Here is a 21,223-nt window from a genome sequence, read left to right as displayed (position 1 = left end):
AGCCTCTGGGGGGGGGGGTGGGTGGGGTCAGGAAAGGGTTTCAGAGGGGTCACCAAAGACCATCAAAAAACATTTATTTCCGATGGTCTTAGGAACCCCTTTGTTAGTGAAGGCTGAAGATCTCTCTGATTGTCATTCTCTTCCTTTTTGGAAACAGATGGCAAATCCTCCCACCAAAAATCCTCCTCTGCTGTGATTGGCTGGCCTCTCAGCCAAGCAGGGATGGGAGAGCAGGCATTCACAGCACATGTTAGTGTGGTGCGAATGTGTGGGTGAGGGAGAGCATGCGAGGCTGGAGGGAGGCTCATACCACCAAACTCTTCCAGTTTTTTTTCTGTTGATCATGGGAGTTCTGTGTGCCAAGTTTGGTTTGGTGTCTGTCTATATATGTTGCGTGTCTATGGCATTGAATGTTTGCCATGTATATGTACATTGTAATGCGCCCTGAGTCCCCTGTGGGGTGAGAAGAGTGCAATATAAATAATGTAAATAAATAAATAAAAGCTTGCTGTCAACCTATGCAGCCCGAAAGACAGTTGCATCTGTCAAGTAGGAAATTTAGGTATCGTGTATGCGGGGAAGATAATTTAACTAATTTACGATGCCATAAAAATCTCCAGCAAGCATGCAAAGAACGAGGAAGTACTTCATCAGTGTCACAAATGGACGGTGAAGCGACAGCTCCCCCGGTGGCCAGAATACCCTTATGAAAAAGCTGGAATGTTAAATAGCCTCTGTGTGTCCGTCTATATATGTTGTGTGTCTATGGCATTGAATGTATGCCCTGTATATGTACATTATAATCCGCCCTGAGTCCTCTGTGGGGTGAGAAGGTTGGAATATAAATGCTGTAAATAAATAAATAAATAAATACTAACAATGAGGCCTCTCTCACTCTGAGGGTTCTCTCAGACTGACGCCTCTCTCGAACTGAAGCCTTTCTCCCACAGAGGCTTCTCCCACACTGAGGCCTTCCTCACTGAGGATTCTCTCAGACTGAGAGTCCTCTGTGGGGTGAGAAGGGCAGAATATAAATGCTGTAAATAAATAAATAAATACTAACATTGAGGCCTCTCTCACTCTGAGGGCTCTCTCAGACTGACACCTCTCTCAAACTGAAGCCTTTCTCCCACAGAGGCTTCTCTCACACTGAGGCCTTTCTCACTGAGGATTCTCTCAGACTGAGAGTCCCCTGTGGGGTGAGAAGGGCAGAATATAAATGCTGTAAATAAATAAATAAATACTAACATTGAGGCCTCTCTCACTATGAGGGTTTTCTCAGACTGACGCCTCTCTCAAACTGAAGCCTTTCTCCCACAGAGGCATCTCTCACACTTGGCCTTTCTCACTGAGAATTCTCTCAGACTAAGAGTCCCCTGTGGGGTGGGAAGGGCAGAATATAAATGCTGTAAATAAATAAATACTAACATTGAGGCCTCTCTCACTCTGAGGGTTCTCTCAGACTGATGCTTCTCTCAAACTGAAGCCTTTCTCCCACAGAGGCTTCTCTCACACTAAGGCCTCTCTCACTGAGGATTCTCTCAGACTGAGAGTCTCCTGTGGGGTGAGAAGGGCAGAATATAAATACTGTAAATAAATAAATAATAATTGGGAACCAGTATAGTGTAATGGTTCAAGTATGAGACCATAGTTTGAATCTTTCCTCAGCTCTGGAAAGTCAGAAGGACTCCTTGGACGAACCACACTTGGTCAACCTCAGATGACGGCAACGGGAAATCCCGTCTGAAGAATATTGCCAGATGTTGCAGGCGCACCGCAACAAAAGCATCAGGGGTGGGAGAACAAGCAGGTTGAGGATCAGCCCCAAGGAGAACATCCCCGCTTAGAGACACAGAAGAGCATCAACAATGCTCACGACAGGCCTTCTCCTCGTTTTCCAACCACCAACCGCCTATCGTGGGCCATACGAGGCTCTTTGCACGCCCTGGCAGAGTGAATTAGCCAAACGGGAAACCCCGTCTGAAGAATATCGCCACACATTGAAGGCGCACCGCAACAAAAGCATCAGGGGTAGGAGAACAAGCAGGTTCCGGATCAGCCCCAAGAAGAACATCCCCGCTTAGAGACACGGAAGAGCATCAACAATGCTCACGACAGGCTCCGTCTCCCCTTCTCCTCGTTTTCCAACCACCGACCGCCTATCGTGGGCCATACGAGGCTCTTTGCACGCCCTGGCAGAGTGAATTAGCCAAACGGGATAGAAAGGATTGGATTTGTTTACCGACACGCAGCAAGCTTCTCAGGGAGGCTCTAAGTCTCTGTTTGATGTGCAAACCGCCAGCTTTGCCGCCATGCCTTTGTCGAGGCGGCGCCGGCTCCCCCGCTCATCCCTTTGTGTGTCGCTCTCAATTAAGATTAAAAAGGGGGCCTTATGCCACCATCCTCCCCCGGCGCACACAGAGAAAATCCCTTTGTGGCAAGAGAGCAGCACCTTGCAAGCAGCTTCGCAGTTATCTGATCCACAGGGAGCGGGGCTGGGGGAGGACGGGCACAGCGGGAGGGCAGAGGGGGTGGTCGGCAACCGCAAAGAAGCAGCCCTCCAAGACAAAGAGGTGGCAAAGAGAGAGAAGACAACAAAAGAAGCGGACCTTCGATCCACAATACATTCATTGAATATATCTGCATCGTTTTTCAAATTAGTGTCCTGTCCTCTTCTGGTACAAACTTAGAAAGGGAACCCTACTCATCTTCACTACAACTATCCTTTACCATGAAGGAAAGCAGACGGAGAGAAGGAAAGAACCATTGACATCTCCGGCCCATCCACTGTTCGGATATCAGCCAGCTAGCCAACGCCTTAAATCAAGGAATAGCTTCCTAAGAACTACAGAAATACTAGCAGGAACACACCAGCAAGCAAGAGTCCAAAAGTGGCAGGCTAAAACCTGGAACCGTTTAGACTACTGCAACGCTCTCTACGTGGGGTTGCCTCTGAAGACTGCCCGGAAGCTACAGCTAGTCCAACGCTCGGCAGCCAGACTACTAACGGGTGCTGGGTACAGGGAGCACACCACTCCGCTGCTACACCAGCTCCACTGGCTGCCAATTAGCTTCCGAGCACAATTCAAAGTATTGTCGAAGGCTTTCATGGCTGGAATCACTAGGTTCTTGTGGGTTTTTTCGGGCTATAGGGCCCGAACTTAGAAAGGGAACCCTACTCATCATCACTACAACTATCCTTTACCATGAAGGAAAGCAGACGGAGAGAAGGAAAGAACCATTGACATCTCCGGCCCATCCACTGTTCGGATATCAGCCAGCTAGCCAACGCCTTAAATCAAGGAATAGCTTCCTAAGAACTACAGAAATACTAGCAGGAACACACCAGCAAGCAAGAGTCCAAAAGTGGCAGGCTAAAACCTGGAACCGTTTAGACTACTGCAACGCTCTCTACGTGGGGTTGCCTCTGAAGACTGCCCGGAAGCTACAGCTAGTCCAACGCTCGGCAGCCAGACTACTAACGGGTGCCGGGTACAGGGAACACACCACTCCGCTGTTACACCAGCTCCACTGGCTGCCAATTAGCTTCCGAGCACAATTTAAAGTATTGTCGAAGGCTTTCATGGCTGGAATCACTAGGTTCTTGTAGGTTTTTTCGGGCTATAGGGCCACGTTCTAGAGGCATTTCTCCTGACGTTTCGCCTGCATCTATGGCAAGCATCCTCAGAGGTAGTGAGGTCTGTTGGAAATAGGAAAATGGGTTTATATGTGGAATGACTGGGGTGGGGCAAAGAGCTCTTCTCTGCTGAAGCTAGGTGTGAATGTTTCAGCTGACCACCTTCATTAGCATTTGAAGGCCTGGCTGAGCCTGGGAAAATTTTCTGTTGAGAGGTGTTAAGATGTGCCTGGTTGTTTCCTCTCTGCTGTTTTGCTGTTGCAATTTTAGAGTTTTCAAAGTGCTGGTGTTGACCTATAAAGCCCTAAACGACTCCGGCCCTGTTTACCTCTCCGAATGTATTCTCCCCTACGAACCATCAAGGTTATTAAGATCGCCTGGAGAGGCCCTGCTCTCAGTCCCACCGGTCTCGCAAGCGCGTCTGGTGGGGATGAGGGACAGGGCCTTCTCGGTGGTGGCCCCTCGACTCTGGAACTCTCTCCCGATAGAGATCAGAACCGCCCCTTCTATCCTGACATTTAGGAAACAGGTGAAGACTTGCTTATGGAGACAGGCATTCGACGAGTGAGCCAACACTTCCAAAGAAGGAGCCTCCACCACACTCCAGGGCAGAGAGTTCATTTATTTGGCCTCTGACCTCCTTCTTGTTGGCTATTCTCACACTCCTTCGAACTCTGAATTCCAAACGGTCATAGAATCATAGAATCATGTCTTGATGTGGGTTGGGGGAGTATGGACCACAGATGATGGGATTTGGAGTACCTTCACTCACTTCCACAGGACACTGCGACCCCCACCAATGATGGATCAGGACCAAACTTGGCACACAGAGCCCCCATGTTGTTATTCATTCGTTCAGTCATCTCCGACTCTTCGTGACCTCATGGACCAACCCACGCCAGAGCTCCCTGTCAGCCGTCACCACCCCCAGCTCCTCAAGGTCATCCCCCATGACCCACTCTATATCCTAGTGCGGTTTGGTGGAGAACGGACCATGGGTAAGAAACCCCCTCCTAGGCACACAGAAGACTTGGCGGCGACTTTCATGGGCCACTATGACCACCACGAATGATGGACCTGGACCAAACTTAAGACAGACCCTCTTTCCCATGTCCAACTTTACATGCTGGTGCGGTTGGGGGGGGGGGGGCAGACCATGGATAATGGGATTTGCAATATCTTCACTCACTTTGAGAGACCACTGCAACCCCTACGCATGTCGGCCCTGGACCAAACTTGGTACACAGAACCCCCATGACCTACTTTATGTCCTCATGTGGTTTGGGGGAGGATGGAGCATGGATGATGGGATTTGCAGGACCTTCACTCACTTCGAGAGACCACTGCAACCCCCACCAATGACAAATCAGTACCAAACTTGGTACACAGAACCCCCATGACCTATATTATGTCCTGATGTGGTTTGGGGGAGGATGGACCACAGGTGATGGGTTTTGCAGTACCTTCACTCACTTCCAGAGACCACTGCAACCTCCACGCATGACGGCCCTGGACCAAACTTGGCACACAGAACCCCCATGACCTACTTTATGTCCTGATGTGGTTTGGGGGAAGATAGACCACAGATGATGGGATTTGCAGTACCTTCACTCACTTTCAGAGACCACTGCAACCCCCACGCATGACGACCCTGGACCAAACTTGGCACACAGAACCCCCATGACCTACTTTATGTCCTGATGTGGTTTGGGGGAAGATAGACCACAGATGATGGGATTTGAAGTACCTTCACTCACTTCCAGAGACCACTGCAACCCCCACGCATGACGGCCCTGGACCAAACTTGGCACACAGAACCCCCATGACCTACTTTATGTCCTGATGTGGTTTGGGGGAGGATGGACCACAGATGATGGGTTTTGCAGTACCTTCACTCACTTCCACAGGACTCTGCGACCCCCACCAATAACGAATCAGGACCAAACTTGGTACACAGAGCCCCCATTACCAACTCTAAAACTTAGTGCGGTTTGATGGAGAATGGATCATGGATGATGGGACTTTTGCTCATGCCCCACCCGGTCTTATCCTTTCATTACTGGCTCAATGAGCTACGTAACTACGACATAACGGGTAACGAGACTATTGTATCATGCAGCACAAGTGCCACAAGTGTGAAATTGAGCTAGTTCCTATATCTCCTTATAGCTCAAGATGTCGGGAGTGGGAGGAAACATTCCAAAAATCCCCAGTGCTCTAATTTTCGGCTGAATGTTTTCCATTCCATACATTCGTTTACATCAACTCATGCACGCCAATTGTAAACACGACACTAAGAAAACCTGGCAGTTGCAGTGCTGTAATTAACGTCCTGCCTTGATTATTATGCCTAGCAAGCAAGCGAGAAAACATATCTAAGGCATTGATTTGCAAGAGAGCGGCAAATGCACGATTTTGAGAAGAGTACAACAATTGTGTGAAACGGAACAAAGAAGGAACGACAGCGAATATGAAAATTCTCCTACAATCTCAAGGGAAGAAGGGAGTTGAAATCTATTCAAAATCCATGTGTGGCTGTCAACAGTGTATCAGGTACAGTTTTTTGGACGGATATATTGCATATTTGTTTGTCAACAGTTGCATTTTGCTCTTCCTTCGATAGTCACAATGTAAAGAATGTCCATGTTTTGGCTTTTTAAATCTTTCAGATATCCCGCCAAGGTCTTGAGGTACTGCGCCTATTGTGCCGACCACCACTGGGACCACCCTGACTGGCTTGTGCCAGAGTCTTTGCAGTTCGATCTTCTGTCGCCTAGGATTGCAACATCAACGATCCATACTTGGTTTGTAACAGGCTTGTGATCCCACCAATTCTTTGTCACAGGCATAATTTGAGCGATTGTGTTGTGCCTCTGCTTATAGTCTGTCTGTTCAATCTTGCTACTTTATGTCCTGATGTGGTTTGGGGGAGGATGGACCACGGATGATGGGATTTTCAGGACTTTCATTCACTTCAAGAGACCACTGCAACCCACACACATGACAGTCCTGGACCAAACTTGGCACACAGAACCGCCATGACCTACTTTATGCCCTGAAGTGGTTTGGGGGAGGATGGACCACTGATGATGGGATTTGCAGGTCCTTCACTCACTTCGAGAGACCACTGCAACCCCCATGCATGATGGCCCTGGACCAAACTTGGCACACAGAACCCCCATGACCTACTTTATGTCCTGATGTGGTTTGGGGGAGGATGGACCACTGATGGTGGGATTTGCAGGTCCTTCACTCACTTCAAGAGATCACTGCAACCCCCACGCATGACGGCCTTGGACCAAACTTGTACACAGAACCTCCATGACCTACTTTATGTCCTGATGTGGTTTGGAGGAGGATGAACCATGGATGATGGGATTTTCAGTACCTTCACTCATTTTGAGAGACCACTGCAACCCCCATGCATGATGGCCCTGGACCAAACTTGGTACACAGAACCTCCATGACCTACTTTATGTCCTGATGTGGTTTGGGGGAGGATGGATGATGGATGATGGGATTTTCAGGACCATCACTCACTTCGAGAGACCACTGCAACCCCCACACATGACGGCCTTGGACCAAACTTGGTACACAGAACCTCCATGACCTACTTTATGTCCTGATGTGGTTTGGGAGAGGATGGACCATGGATGATGAGATTTGCAGGACTTTCACTCACTTCGATAGACCACTGCAACCCCCACGCATGATGGCCCAGGACCAAACTTGGTACACACAACCCCCATGACTTACTTTATGTCCTGATGTGGTTTGGGCGAGGATGGACCACAGATGATGGGATTTGCAGGACCTTCACTCACTTTGAAAGACCACTGCAACCTCCACGCATGACGACCCAGAACCCCCATGACCTATTTTACGTCCTGATGTGGTTTGGGAGAGGATGGATCATGGATGGTGGGATTTGCAGTACCTTCACTCACTTTGAGAGACCACTGCAACCCCCTTGCATGACGGTCCTGGACCAAACTTGGCACACAGAACCCCCATGACCTACTTTATGTCTTGATGTGGTTTGGGGAGGATGGACCATGGATGATGGGATTTGCAGGACCTTCACTCACTTCGAGAGACCACTGCAACCCCCATGTATGACGGCCCTGGACCAAACTTGGTACACAGAACCCACATGACCTACTTTATGTCTTTATGTGGTTTGGGGAGGATGGACCATGGATGATGGGATTTTCAGGACCTTCACTCAGCAGCAGCTGACAGAGCTTTTGAGCACAATATCCCTGGCCGCACAATCATGTTAAAAAACCAAGTCTGGATCATCGATGTTGCCATCCCAGGTGACAACAGGATTGAAGAGAAACAAGCTGACACGATACTAGGATTTAAAGATCAAACTGTAAAGATTCTGGCACGAGCCAGTCAAGGTGGTCCCAGTGGTGATCGGCACACTGGGTGCAGTGCCTCAAGACCTTGGCGAGATATTTGAAAGATTTTGAAAGCCAAAACATGGACATTCTTTACATTGTGTCTGTCGAAGGAAGAGCAGAAAGCAACTGTTGACAAAGGAATATCCATTATATCAGTCCAAAGAACTGGCGATAGGCACACTGGGTGCAGCGCCTAAAGACCTTGGTTTGCACTTAAACACAATTAGCACTGACAAAATTAAGTGCAGGCCAAGGTCTTTAGGCACCGCACCCAGTGTGCCGATCACCACTGGGACCATCTTGACTGGCTTGTGCCAGAATCTTTACAGTTTGATCTTTATTATTATTATTATTATTATTATTATTATTATTATTATTATTATTTGAAACACAACAAGATGAGTCCACAGCAGACACTCTGCTGGCTGTTGAATTGGATCACACATTGGACACTTTCCAAGTGTCTGTTGTTGTTGTTGTTGTTTGGACACTTCCCAAGTGTCTATTATTGTTGTTGTTGTTGTTGTTATTATTAGAAACACAACAAGATGAGTCCACAGCAGACACTCTGCTGGCTGTTGAATTGGATCACACGTCGGGCACTTCCCAAGTGTCTGTTGTTGTTGTTGTTGTTTGGACACTTCCCAAGTGTCTATTATTATTGTTGTTGTTGTTGTTGTTGTTATTATTATTATTATTATTATTAGAAACACAACAAGATGAGTCCACAGCAGACACTCTGCTGGCTGTTGAATTGGATCACACGTCGGGCACTTCCCAAGTGTCTGTTGTTGTTGTTGTTGTTTGGACACTTCCCAAGTGTCTATTATTATTGTTGTTGTTGTTGTTGTTGTTGTTATTATTATTATTAGAAACACAACAAGATGAGTCCTCAGCAGACACTCTGCTGGCTGTTGAATTGGATCACACATTGGACACTTTCCAAGTGTCTGTTGTGGTTGTTGTTGTTGTTGTTGTTTGGACACTTCCCAAGTGTCTATTATTATTGTTGTTGTTGTTATTATTATTATTATTATTATTATTATTATTAGAAACACAACAAGATGAGTCCACAGCAGACACTCTGCTGGCTGTTGAATTGGATCACACGTCGGACATTTCCCAAGTGTCTAGGACTGTGTGATGTATTATTGTTGTTGTTGTTGTTGTTGTTATCATTAGGCAACTTGTGTAATTCTTAGGAATCCGCACCTCTTGCTTTCCAGAAACACTTATTATGTTGGAAAGAATCATTTTTTTAATGGGATGGGGGCTAAGACACTGGATAATTGGCCCGCAACTTAGACCCGCGTTAATTTACGTTCCTCCGGTGCGAATTTTATCAGCGAGGCAATGTTTGAAAGAGTTTAACCATGCAGCTCCCCGCACTCACGCACATATACAGAGCGCAATCCCATTTCGGCATTCTTGGAGGGAGCCAGGCGATAATTATAATAAATCTTTCGGTGCCGGGCGGAGAGCGGTGCCCCCCCCCCCGGCACACGCATCCCTGCTTCATGATTAAGAGATCCCTGTAATGCCTGGCGGTCCCCAGTGGGCTGGGCGGCGCGAGATATCGCTAAGCATTGCATCAAACACGTTACGAATATCTCAGTCATTAAGCGGCAACCCGGCGGCTGCTCCGAGAGCAATCGATGGGGCAATTAGATTTTATCCCTTGGCCTCTTCTTGCCTCTCACGTGGGCTGCCAAGGCAAGAGGCCAAGCTGGACCTGCCTCGGGAGGGCCGGGGGCACCGCGGTTGGCCCTCCGTACAAATAAATTGCACCATTTTACATCTGCATGATCTCCATCTCTGCATGTATGTATGCATCTGTACCCTGGGCATCCCTTGCTTTGAGGAAAGAGCTGGCGATGTCAAAGATGCTTAGATCGGAAAGTGATCTGACATATCTATCTATCTATCTATCTATATCTATCTATCTCTATCTATCTATCTATCTATCTATCTATCTATCTATCCATCCTTCTATCCATCCATCTATCCATCCATCCATGTATCCTTCTATCTATCTATCTGTCCATCCATCCATCTATCTGTCCTTCTATCTGTCCATCCATCCATCCATCCATCCATCCATCCATCTATTCTTCTATCCATCCATCCATCTATCTATTCTTCTATCTATCTATCTATCTATCTATCTATCTATCTATCTATCCTTCTATCTATCTATCCTTCTATCTATCTATCCTTCTATCTATCTATCTATCTATCTATCTATCTATCCTTCTATCTATCTATCCATCCATCCATCCATCCATCCATCCACCCATCCTTCTATCTGTCTGTCTGTCTGTCCGTCCGTCCGTCCATCCATCCATCCATCCATCCATCCATCTATCTATCTATATCCATCCCCTCTATCCTATCTATCTATCTATCTATCCATCCATCCATCCATCCATCCATCCATCCATCCATCCATCCATCTATCCTTCTATCCATCCATCCATCCATCCATCCATCCATCCTTCCTTCCTTCCTTCCTTCCTTCCTTCCTTCCATCCATCCATCCATCCCCTCTATCCTATCTATCTATCCATCCTTCCATCCATCCATCCATCCATCCATCCATCCTATCTATCTATCCTATCTATCTATCTATCTATCTATCTATCTATCTATCCATGCATCCATCCATCCATCCATCCATCCGCCCGCCCGCCCGCCTGCCCGACCAAACTTGGCACACAGGACCTCCATGACCTACTTTATGTCCTGATGTGGTTTAGGGGAGGATGGACCACAGATGATGGGATTTGCAGTACCTTAACTCACTACCACAGGACACTGCGACCCCCGCCAATGACGGATTAGGACCAAACTTGACACACAGAGCCCCCATGACCCACTCTACGTCCTGGTGTGGTTTGGCAGAGGATGGAGCATGGATGATGGGATTTGCAGTACCTTCACTCACTATCACAGGACACTGCAACCCTCACCAATGATGAATCAGGACCAAACTTGGAACACAGAGCCCCCATGACCCACTCTGCATCCTGGTACAGTTTGGCAGAGGATGGACCATGGATGATGGAATTTGCAGTATGTTCACTCACTTCCTGATACTCCCTCTTGGGCACACAGAAAGCGGGGTGACTTGGAAGACACTTGGCACCACAAAATGCAGAGATAATCTTAAAAAATGGGGCCAGAAAGTGGAGTCCACAACATGCGAGTGTGGAGAAGAGCAAACCACAGACCACTTACTACAATGCAACCTGAGCCCTGCCATGTGCACAATGGAGGTCCTTCTCACAGTGACACCTGAGGCACTGCCTTACTGGATCATAACGATCATCTATTAAGTCCACCCATCTTTTCCCATCAAGGCAATGTCCTTGAGATGCTCCATTGTTGGTTGCCTCCAGCCTCAGGCGTCCAAATCCAGGCTACGTCTGAGGATGGAGGCTTCGTTGTAGTTCGGCTGGCCGAGAGCCAGGGATAGTCCCCATTCACCCTTAATTCGTCTAATCCTAGTTTATTTTCCCCCGAAAGTTCCAAATCGCCAGCCATCACCACATGTCACAGTATTGAAATCCATAATCCTATTGAGATCTTGGGGGCGAAAGAAGAAGAGGAGACCTCCCTGGGAGGGAAGCCGAGGCCAGACTGAAGGAGGTGAGCTCACACTTCAACTCATCCTCAAGACAGAAACATTGATCCACCTCAAGCTGGAGTGTTTGCTTTTCGGAAGCAGTGCCTGCGCATTTTGCATATCTAAACGCTCTTCACCAATGGAAGCCGAAGTATTTTGTTTGAGTGCCGAAGGCACGCTTACCGGGGAATAAACACTATTGAATTCAGTGGGATCATCAGAGTTGGGTGTTGAATGTCAGCCTGTGATCATGTCTGATGTTCACGCTGGGCACAGGGATGATGTTCCTGATGGTGGACCTGGGTCTGTTAGCAATGGGGATGAGGTTTGCCTGGGATGACATTAAGCTCCAACGAGATGTCTCAAAAAGATCCACAAGGCCACATTCCTGGGAGAATCCCTTCACAGTCTTTCTCAGAGCAAGTGTCTGAAGATGATTTGTCAGTTGCAGAAGTTAATGAGAGTCACCTTAATGAGAGTGTAATGTCTCAAAAAGATTCACAAGGCCACATTCCTGGGAGAGTACCTTCACAGTCTTTCTCAGAGCAAGTGTCTGAAGGTGATTTGTCAGGTGCAGAACTTCATGAGAGTCACCTTAACGAGAGTGTAATGCAGGGGTTGGGAACCTTCGGCCCTCCAGGTGTGGTGGACTTCAACTCCCACAATTCCTTGAGGCTCGGCATTCGCCCCAAAGGCTTACCTTGGCCCAACGAGGTTTGTTTGGCTCTTTTTCCTGGAGGACGGGCAGCAAAGGGGGAGAGACGAGCGTAACGTAGCTGTGCAGATGGCGAGGAAGGATGCGGAGCCCACAGACTGGCCTCGGAGGGAGAGAGCGGGCGGAAACCCCTGCGGGCAACGCGCCTCCTCGCCGCTTCGGCCCTTAGCAACCGCCCCTGCTAAGGGCTGAAGCGGCGAGGAGGCGCGTTGCCCGCAGGGGTTTCCGCCCGCTCTCTCCCTCCGAGGCCAGTCTGTGGGCTCCGCATCCTTCCTCGCCATCTGCACAGCTACGTTACGCTCGTCTCTCCCCCTTTGCTGCCCATCCTCCAGGAAAAAGAGCCAAACAAACCTCATAACTTTCTGACAGCAAGAACTGTTTGACAGTGGAATACACTGCATCTCAGTGTGACGGAGTCTCTTTTTGTGGACATTTTTAAGCAGAGGCTGGATGGCCATCTGTCAGGGGTGCTTTGTGTGATCCTGTTTGTCAGGGGGTTGGACTGGATGGCCTTTGGGGCTCCCTTCCAAACTTATAAGTCTGGGAAATATAGTCGTTTAGAGAAACTAAGAGCACTAAGGCTTTGACTATGGGAGAAGGGGTTGGACCGGATGGTTTTTGAGGTCTCCTCCAAATCTAGGATTCTGATTGTCTCACTTGTTGACGGACGTGCTATCCCTGTTTCCTCAGTGGGAGGAAGGAGCAGCTGGCCTTTCTGTCTCTCTCCCCACTCAAAGCCGGCGTCCCCTCCACCCAACGGCTGAACTCCGCAAAGGTCAGACCGCAGCATAAAGTCGAGCAGCAAGCCACTCAAGCAAGGGGGCCGGCAGGGACGGAGGCGCAGACGACAAGCCTCTGATTAATGCAATTACAAACTCAACCGAGGTCTCTTTCTGCTTCAATGCTTTGCTCAGCCCTCCCTCCGCCCCGCAGGCTGTTGCAAGGCTCTGGCAGAGCCAGCCAAGTCGGAGGATTTCCCCCACCGCCAATAAAGAAGAGGGGAAAGAGGAAGCCACAAATAGCCAGGCTGCCGTTCAACCCGACTCCCCCGTCCTCTCACTGCACCCACACATGTAGGTTGCACAAAATAGACAAGGCAAGGCAAGGATGCCCTCGTTTCCACCTTACCTGCCGCTCCCAAGCCGATGTCCAAACTGCTCCTCTTGAACTCGCAGCGGCTCTGGGTCTCTGGCATTACGAGCTGCCGACTCTGGTGGAGGTTGGAGATGAAGGAGGTGAGTTCGTTGTCCCGGCTGCTGCGGAAGAAGAGACGAAAGGAGGGCGCTTAGGCATCTCAAGACACTTCACACCCTCTCTCGTTCGTTCTCTCTTTTACTCGATTGGGCAAAACTGATCTCCTCGGAAAAGGCAGCGAGACAAAACCAAACCTACACACCAAACTTCTCCTGAGGTTGTCTCGCTCTCATTGACTCATAAGCTTAGACTGCAAATCTATCCAGGAAAAGAATGCTCTGCAGGTCTTCGTTCTCTCTTTTCAACCATCTCCTAGCATTAGGTCAATATGAAGACTGTTCCCACCCTAAATATCTCGGGGTCACCTTAGACCAAGAATGGGCAAACCCAGGTCTGGGGCCCAGATGCGACCCCTTGGGCTCTTTTCTCAGACCCTACTCTCTTTCCATTCTATTCTTCCCTCCCTACCTCTTTCTCTCTCCCTCTTTCCTTCCCTTCCACCCTTTCATCCTTCCTTCCCTCTTTCTTCCCTCCATCCCTGTCTCTTTCTCCTTCCTTCCCTCTTTCCTCCCTCCATCCCTGTCTCTTTCTCCTTCCTTCCTTCCCTCCCTCTCCTCCTTCTTTCCTCCTCCCTCCCTCTTTCGTTCATTCCACCCTTTCATCCTTCCTTTGCTCTTTCCTCCCTCCCTCCATCCCTCTCTCTTTCTCTTCCCTTCCTTCCCTCCTTCCCTCCCCTCATTCTTTCCCCCTCCCTCCCTCTTTCCTTCATTACACCCTTTCATCCTTCCTCCTTCCCTCCCCCTTTCCTCCTTCTTTCCCCCTACCTCCTTCTTTCCTTCATTCCACCCGTCCTTCCCTCCCTCCCTTTTCTTTCCTTCCTTCCCATTTTCCTCCCTGCTTCGCTCATCTCTTTCTCCTTCCTTCCTTCCTTCCTTCCTTCCTTTCCTCTTTCCTCCCTCCTTCTGTCCTCCCTCCTTCCCTCCCTCCCTCTTCCCTTCCCTTCCACTCTTTTGTCCTTCCTTCCTTCCTTCCTTCCTTCCTTCCTTCCTTCCTTCCTTCTTCCCTCCCTTACCTCCCTCTTTCTCCCACCCTCCCTCTTTTCTTCCCTCCGGCCTTTTCATTCTTCCCTTTTTCTTCCCTCTTTCCCTCTTTGTCCTTCCTTCCTTCTTCATTCCCTCTCCTCTTCCTTACCTCCTTCTTTCTCCCTCCCTATTCCCTTCCCTTCCCCATTTCATCCTTCCTCCTTCCCTCTTTCTGCCTTCCCTCCTTCCCTCTCCTTTTCTCCTCCCTCCCCCCTCCCTCCCCTCTTTCTCCCACCTTCTCTCTTTCCTTTCCTTCCATACTTCCTTCCTTCCCTTTTCCCTCCCTCCTTCCCTCTCTCTTTCTCCTTCTTCCCTCCTTCCCTCCCTCTTTCTCCCTCCCTCCCTGTTCCCTTCCACTCTTTCATCCTTCCTTTTTTCTTCCCTCGTCCCCTCTTTTTCCTTTTTTCCTTCCTTCCTTCCTTCCTCCTTCCCTCCCTCCCCCCTTTCCTCCCCCTTTCTCCCTTGTACAGCATGAACTTGACATGTGGAGGGAAGCGGATTGAGAGCACTCATCTCTAACCTTCACCATAACGCCAGTTGGTGAGCTACTGACGACAGGCACTGCTCGTTCGCTTCCACTGGCTTCCTGCTACACGGTAGTGAAACCAACTTCTCCCGCAAAAATTCCCTGCATGACCTACATGCCTAGTAAGTTTACGTTCCTTATATCTCTTATATAGCGCGAACTTCACATGTGGAGGGAAGCGGAATGAGGGCACTCATCTCTAACCTTCGCCACAATGCCAGTTGGTGAGCTACTGACGACAGGCACTGCTCGTTCGCTTCCACTGGCTTCCTGCTACACGGTAGTGAAACCAACTTCTCCTGCAAAAATTCCCCGCATGAGCTACGTGCCTTGTAAGTTTACTTTCCGGATATCCCTTGTACAGCGCAAACTTCACATGTGGAGGGAAGCGGAATGAGGACACTAATCTCTAACCTTCACCATAACGTCAGTTGAAGAGCTGCTAACGACTGGCACTGCTCGTTCGCTTCCACTGGCTTCCTGCTACACGCTAGTGAAACCAACTTCTCCTGCAAAAATTCCCTGCATGACCTACATGCCTTGTAAGTTTACTTTCCAGATATCCCTTGTACAGTGTGAACTTCACACATGGAGGGAAGCGGAATGAGGACACTCATCTCTAACCTTCACCACAACGCCAGTCGATGAGCTACTGACAACTGGCACTGCTCGTTCGCTTCCTCTGGCTTCCTGCTACATGGTAGTGAAACCAATTTTTCCTGCAATAATTCCCCGCATGAGCTACGTGCCTTGTAAGTTTACTTTCCGGATATCCCTTGTACAGCACGAACTTCACATGTGGAGGGAAGCAGAATGAGGACACTCACATGGAGGGAAATAGTATGAGGACGCTCATCTCTAACCTTCACCGCAATGCCAGTTGGTGAGCTACTGACGACTGGCACTGCTCGTTCGCTTCCTCTGGCTTCCTGCTACATGGCAGTTATACCAACTTCCCTCCTTTCCTTCTCGCGGACCTCAACAGCAACTATCTTCAGTGTTCAAGCTGTCTCCGTGGGAGTTGTTAGGTGAGTGCAAACGGAGGCGCTTCCTCGCACTGCCTCCAGCTTTCTCCCTCGCTTCCGTCAAAGCGAGGCTGTCAAGCCCTGTTAGAAAAGTGGGGCCTTCTTTGACTCCAAGACCTAACCATCACCTTCGGATGGCAAGGCCCTGGAGACATGTCAAAGGCGTATCGGTTTCCAGTCTCTTCCAAAACGCCTTTGCACATTCGGCAGTGTGTATCAAAGGTCCGCTCCTTAGCGAAGCACGGTTGGCTCATCCCAACTGCAACCAACTCTGGAATGAATCTTGAGGACTAGATCAATACCTGTCAGGATGAGCAGGAATGGGGAGAAGGAGGAGGGAGAGAGAAGCGGGGAGGAGAACGGGTAAGTGACAGATGAAATGGCCTGGCAGGCAAAGGGAGAGCGGCAACGCTCCAGACCTTGGCTCAGTCTGTTTACCAACGTAATATTTGTTAAGAGTCTGGAGTCAGACAATGACATTTTTCAGGGACTTGCTTCCTTAGCCAAACCGGCTCTGCAGGTTTTCATACAATTCCCAAACTCTTGATCAGAAGGGATGATAGGAAGGAAGGAGAAGAAAGAGAGGGGGGAAGATGGGAGGAAAGAGGGAAGGAAGGAAAGAAAAGGGAGGGAGGGGAGGGAAGAAGGGAGGAAAGAGGGAGGGAAGGAAGGAAAGAAGGAAGGAAGGAAGGAAGGAAGGAAGGAGAAAGAGAGAGGGAATGAGGGAGGAAAGAGAAAAGGAAGGAAAGAAAAGGGAGAGAGGAGAAGAAAGAGAAAAGGGGAAGACAGGAAAGGAAGGAATATGGGCGCACTTCTCACGACCCATAAATATGGATATGGGCGCACTTCTCACGACCCATAAATATCCAGACACATTGAGGGAACGCAATGCATTTAGACAGCCACAATCCTTATTTGCACAACATAGGCATGAATAAAGAGATTGCGGTGGGAGACTGCGGTGGTCAAACCATTGAGCTGCTAAACTTGCTGTCCGAAAGGTCGGCAGTTCAAATCCGGGAAGCGGGGTGGGCTCCCACTGTTAGCCCAAGCTTCTGCCAACCTAGCAGTTTGAAAACATGCAAATGTGAGTAGATCAATAGGTACTGCTCCAGAAGAAAGGTAACGGTGCACCATGGTAACGGTGCTCCAGAAGAAAGTTAACGGTGCAACACAGCTTCAGTACTTCAGCAAAAGGTCGGCAGATTTGAAATCTAGCCTACAACAACAGCAACAACAGGGTTTGTGTGTGTGTGTGTGTGTTTGGAGGCCACCGGTGGTGCAGTGGGTTAAACCGCTGAGCTGCTGCACTTGCTGACCAAAAGGTCGGCAGTTCAAATCCGGGAAGCGGGGTGGGCTCCCACTGTTAGCCCAAGCTTCTGCCAACCTAGCAGTTTGAAAACATGCAAATGTGAGTAGATCAATAGGTACTGCTCCAGAAGAAAGGTAACGGTGCACCATGGTAACAGTGCTCCAGAAGAAAGTTAGCGGTGCAACACAGCTTCAGTACTTCAGCAAAAGGTCGGCAGATTTGAAATCTAGCCTACAACAACAGCAACAACAGGGTTTGTGTGTGTGTGTGTTTGGAGGCCACCGGTGGTGCAGTGGGTTAACCACTGAGCTGCTGCACTTGCTGACCAAAAGGTCGGCAGTTCAAATCCGGGAAGCGGGGTGGGCTCCCACTGTTAGCCCAAGCTTCTGCCAACCTAGCAGTGTGAAAACATGCAAATGTGAGTAGATCAATAGGTACTGCTCCAGAAGAAAGGTAACGGTGCACCATGCAGTCATGCTGGCCACATGACCATGAACAACACCGGCTCTTCAGCTTAGAAATGAAGATGAGCAGCGCCCCCCAGAGTTGGACTCAACTAGACTTAATGTCAAGGGGAATCTTTACCTTTACTTTTAGGAATGAATGACAACACAGCTTCAGTACTTCAGCTTCCTAAGTACTGCATTTGGACATCAGCCATCTTAAATCATAACTATCTTTTAGCATAACACATCTTATCAGAAGGAGAACTCTTGGCATGTCTCCAGGTTGTACCATCTCTTTTTCAATTTCCCCACGCATTAATTTATTTATTTATTATTATTTATTGACTTTGCTTCTATACGGCTGTATCTCAAGCCCGAAGGCGACTCACGGCGGTTCACAAACAGTAAAAACAGTAGAAACAGCAGTGGTTCCATACAACATAGAACAATTGACTGAACACGTTATCCATAAATTACCAATAAGCAATTACAATGCACAATTATTACAAAAAACCACCAACCGTACCCAATCTTCTCATCATCCAAGCGTAGTCCAGGTTCGTCGTCCATTGTTCCGTTCCTATGTTCCATTTCCAGATTGCACTAAATTACTCAAACGCCTGCACAAACATCCAGGTCTTCACCTTTTTGCGGAATACCATTAGAGATGGTGCGAGTCTAATGTCCGTAGGAAGGGCGTTCCACAGCCGAGGAGCCACCACCGAGAAGGCCCTCTCTCTCATCCCCGTCAGCCGAGCTTGAGAAGCAGGCAGGATCGAGAGAAGGGTCTCCCCGGAAGATCTCAAAGTCCTGGTGGGTTCATAGGCAGAGTTGCGGTCAGATAGGTAGCTTGGGCCGGAACCGTTTAGGGCTTTAAAGGCCAACGCCAGCACTTTGAATTCAGCCCGGTAGCAGATCGGTAGCCAGTGGAGTTGGCGCAACAGGGGGGTTGTATGCTCCCTGCGCTCCGCTCCTGTTAAAATCATGGCTGCCGAGCGTTGGACTGGTTGGAGCTTCCGAGCTGTCTTCAAAGGCAACCCCACGTAGAGAGCATTGCAGTAGTCTAAACGGGATGTAACCAGGGCATGGACTACCGTGGCCAAGTCAGACTTCCCAAGGTACGGGTGCAGCTGGCGCACAAGCTTTAGCTGTGCAAATGCTCCCCTGGTCACCGCCGAAACCTGGGGTTCCAGGCTCAGCGATGAGTCCAGGGTCACACCCAAGCTGCGAACCTGTGTCTTCAGGGGGAGTGCGGCCCCATCCAACACAGGCTGTAACCCTATTAATTAGTATCATGTGACACTCATAGGCCTATCCTAGCCTCATTCATGCACACTAGATACTCTTTCGAGTCCTTAAAACTTCTCGTCGTCCTTTCCAGAAACAGATACGCAAGCAACTTAAGCATCACACTCCTCCAAAAGCTCTTCTTCTTTTTTGGGGCACAGCATACATTTGAAATCTAGCCTACAACAACAACAACAGGGTTTTGACATGGCTCTCAATCAAACAGAGACTGTGGGACGTTGCCTTTTGTGAGCTGCTCTCTCGCTCTTATGTATCTTGCTCCCCAAGTGCCCTGTCCACACTTTGTGTTGGGCCTTTCCATGCAGCAAACTATCTAAAGAACTTGACCGTGGTCAGATACAACGGCCTATTTTCAGAATAAAACAACATAAACAACATTATAACAGTGTATAAAACAAGCAACAGAACACCCAACAGTATAATTCAAGTCTCGGTGTAACATTATTGCCAATAATAATAACAGTTCCCATAATTAATGTGACATTGTTACCTAAGAGAATAACTGTTTCCATGAGTGCCAAGATCCCTCCACCTTAGAATAACCACAGAAGGAATCCCTGGGGGCATCTAAGCCCATTGTGCCAAGCAGGAAGACACAACCAAAACACTCCCAGCAGATGGCCATCCAAGCCTCTGCTTAAAAACCCTCTCAAGATCCAGACTGTAAAGGGATCCAAAATATCACAATCGGATTGAGGGGATCTAGTGTTTTAAGAGGAACAACCCTCAGGAACAATTATCATGGCTTGACCCACTGAGAACATGACAAGTTGAATAATTTAGCTGAGAAGGAAGAAAGGAAGGAGAAAGAGAAAGGAGAGAAGGAAGGAAGGAAAAGAGAGGGAGGGAAGGAAGGAAGGAGAAGAAAGAGAGGGGGGAAGATGGGAGGAAAGAGGGAAGGAAGGAAAGAAAAGGGAGGGAGGGGAGGGAAGAAGGGAGGAAAGAGGGAGGGAGGGAAGGAAGGAAAGAAGGAAGGAAGGAAGGAGAAAGAGAGAGGGAATGAGGGAGGAAAGAGAAAAGGAAGGAAAGAAGGGAGGGAGGGAGGAGAAGAAAGAGAAAAGGGGAAGACGGGAAAGGAAGGAAAGAAGGAAGAATGAAGGAAGGAAGGAAGGAAGGAAGGAAGGAAGGAAGGAAGGAAGGAGAAAGAGATGAGGGAAGTAGGGAGGAAAGTGGGAAGGAAGGAAAGAAAAGGGAGGGAGGGAGGGAGGGAAGGAAGGAAGGAAGGAAGGAAGGAAGGAAGGGAAGAAGGAAGGAAGTTGAAGAAAGAGGGAGGGAAGGAGGGAGGAAAGAGGGGAAAATGAATGGAAGGAAGGAAGGAGGAGAGAGGGAAGGAGAAAGGAAAGAGGGAAGAATGGAAGAGAAGGAAGGATGGAGGGAGGGAGGGAGAAAGAGGGAAGTAAGGAAGGAAGGGAGGAAGGGAAGGAGGATGGAAAAGAAGGAAGGAAGGAAGGAAGGAAGGAAGGAAGGAAGGAAGGAGAAGAAAGAGAGAGGGAAGGAAGGAGGAAAGAGGGAAAAATGGAAGGAAGGAAGGAAGGAAGGAAGGAAGGAAGGAAGGAAGAAGAGAGAGAGGGAAGGAGAAAGGAAGGAAGGAAGGATGGAAGGGAAGGAAGGATGGAGGGAAGGAGAAAGAGGGAGGTAAGGAAGGAAGGAAGGAAGGAAGGAAGAAGAGAGAGAGGGAAGGAGAAAGGAAGGAAGGAAGGATGGAAGGGAAGGAAGGATGGAGGGAAGGAGAAAGAGGGAGGTAAGGAAGGAAGGAAGGAAGGAAGGAAGGAAGGAAGGAAGGGAAGGAAGGAAGGATGGAGGGAGGGAGAAAGAGGGAGGGAAGGAAGGAAGGAAGGAAGGAAGGAAGGATGGAGGGAGGGAGAAAGAGGGAAGGAAGGAAGGAAGGGAGGAAGGGAAGGAGGATGGAAAGAGAGAAGGGAGGAAGGATAGAATAGTGAGAGA

At 48.9% G+C, this 21,223-nt stretch overlaps 1 protein-coding gene across 10 annotated transcripts in view; it reads right to left on the bottom strand.

Annotated features, from left to right (window-relative positions):
- The window catches only part of SAMD11 (sterile alpha motif domain containing 11), a 231,996-nt gene that overhangs the window by 93,670 nt on the left and 117,103 nt on the right, over nucleotides 1–21,223 (bottom strand). For 8 of the 10 annotated variants that reach the window (XM_060758987.2, XM_060758989.2, XM_067472989.1 and 5 more), the window contains one exon: nucleotides 13,515–13,642. In XM_060758987.2, coding sequence (XP_060614970.2) covers nucleotides 13,515–13,642 — 128 coding nt within the window. The remainder of the gene's footprint in view (nucleotides 1–13,514; nucleotides 13,643–21,223) is intronic. The other 2 variants (XM_060758988.2, XM_060758991.2) reach the window with 1 other exon arrangement.

This window comes from Anolis sagrei, chromosome 13 (assembly GCF_037176765.1).
Source record: "Anolis sagrei isolate rAnoSag1 chromosome 13, rAnoSag1.mat, whole genome shotgun sequence".
Taxonomy (NCBI): Eukaryota; Metazoa; Chordata; class Lepidosauria; order Squamata; family Dactyloidae; genus Anolis; species Anolis sagrei.
The sequence above is the reverse complement of the archived record's forward strand: the minus strand, read 5'-3'. Positions and strand labels throughout refer to the sequence as shown.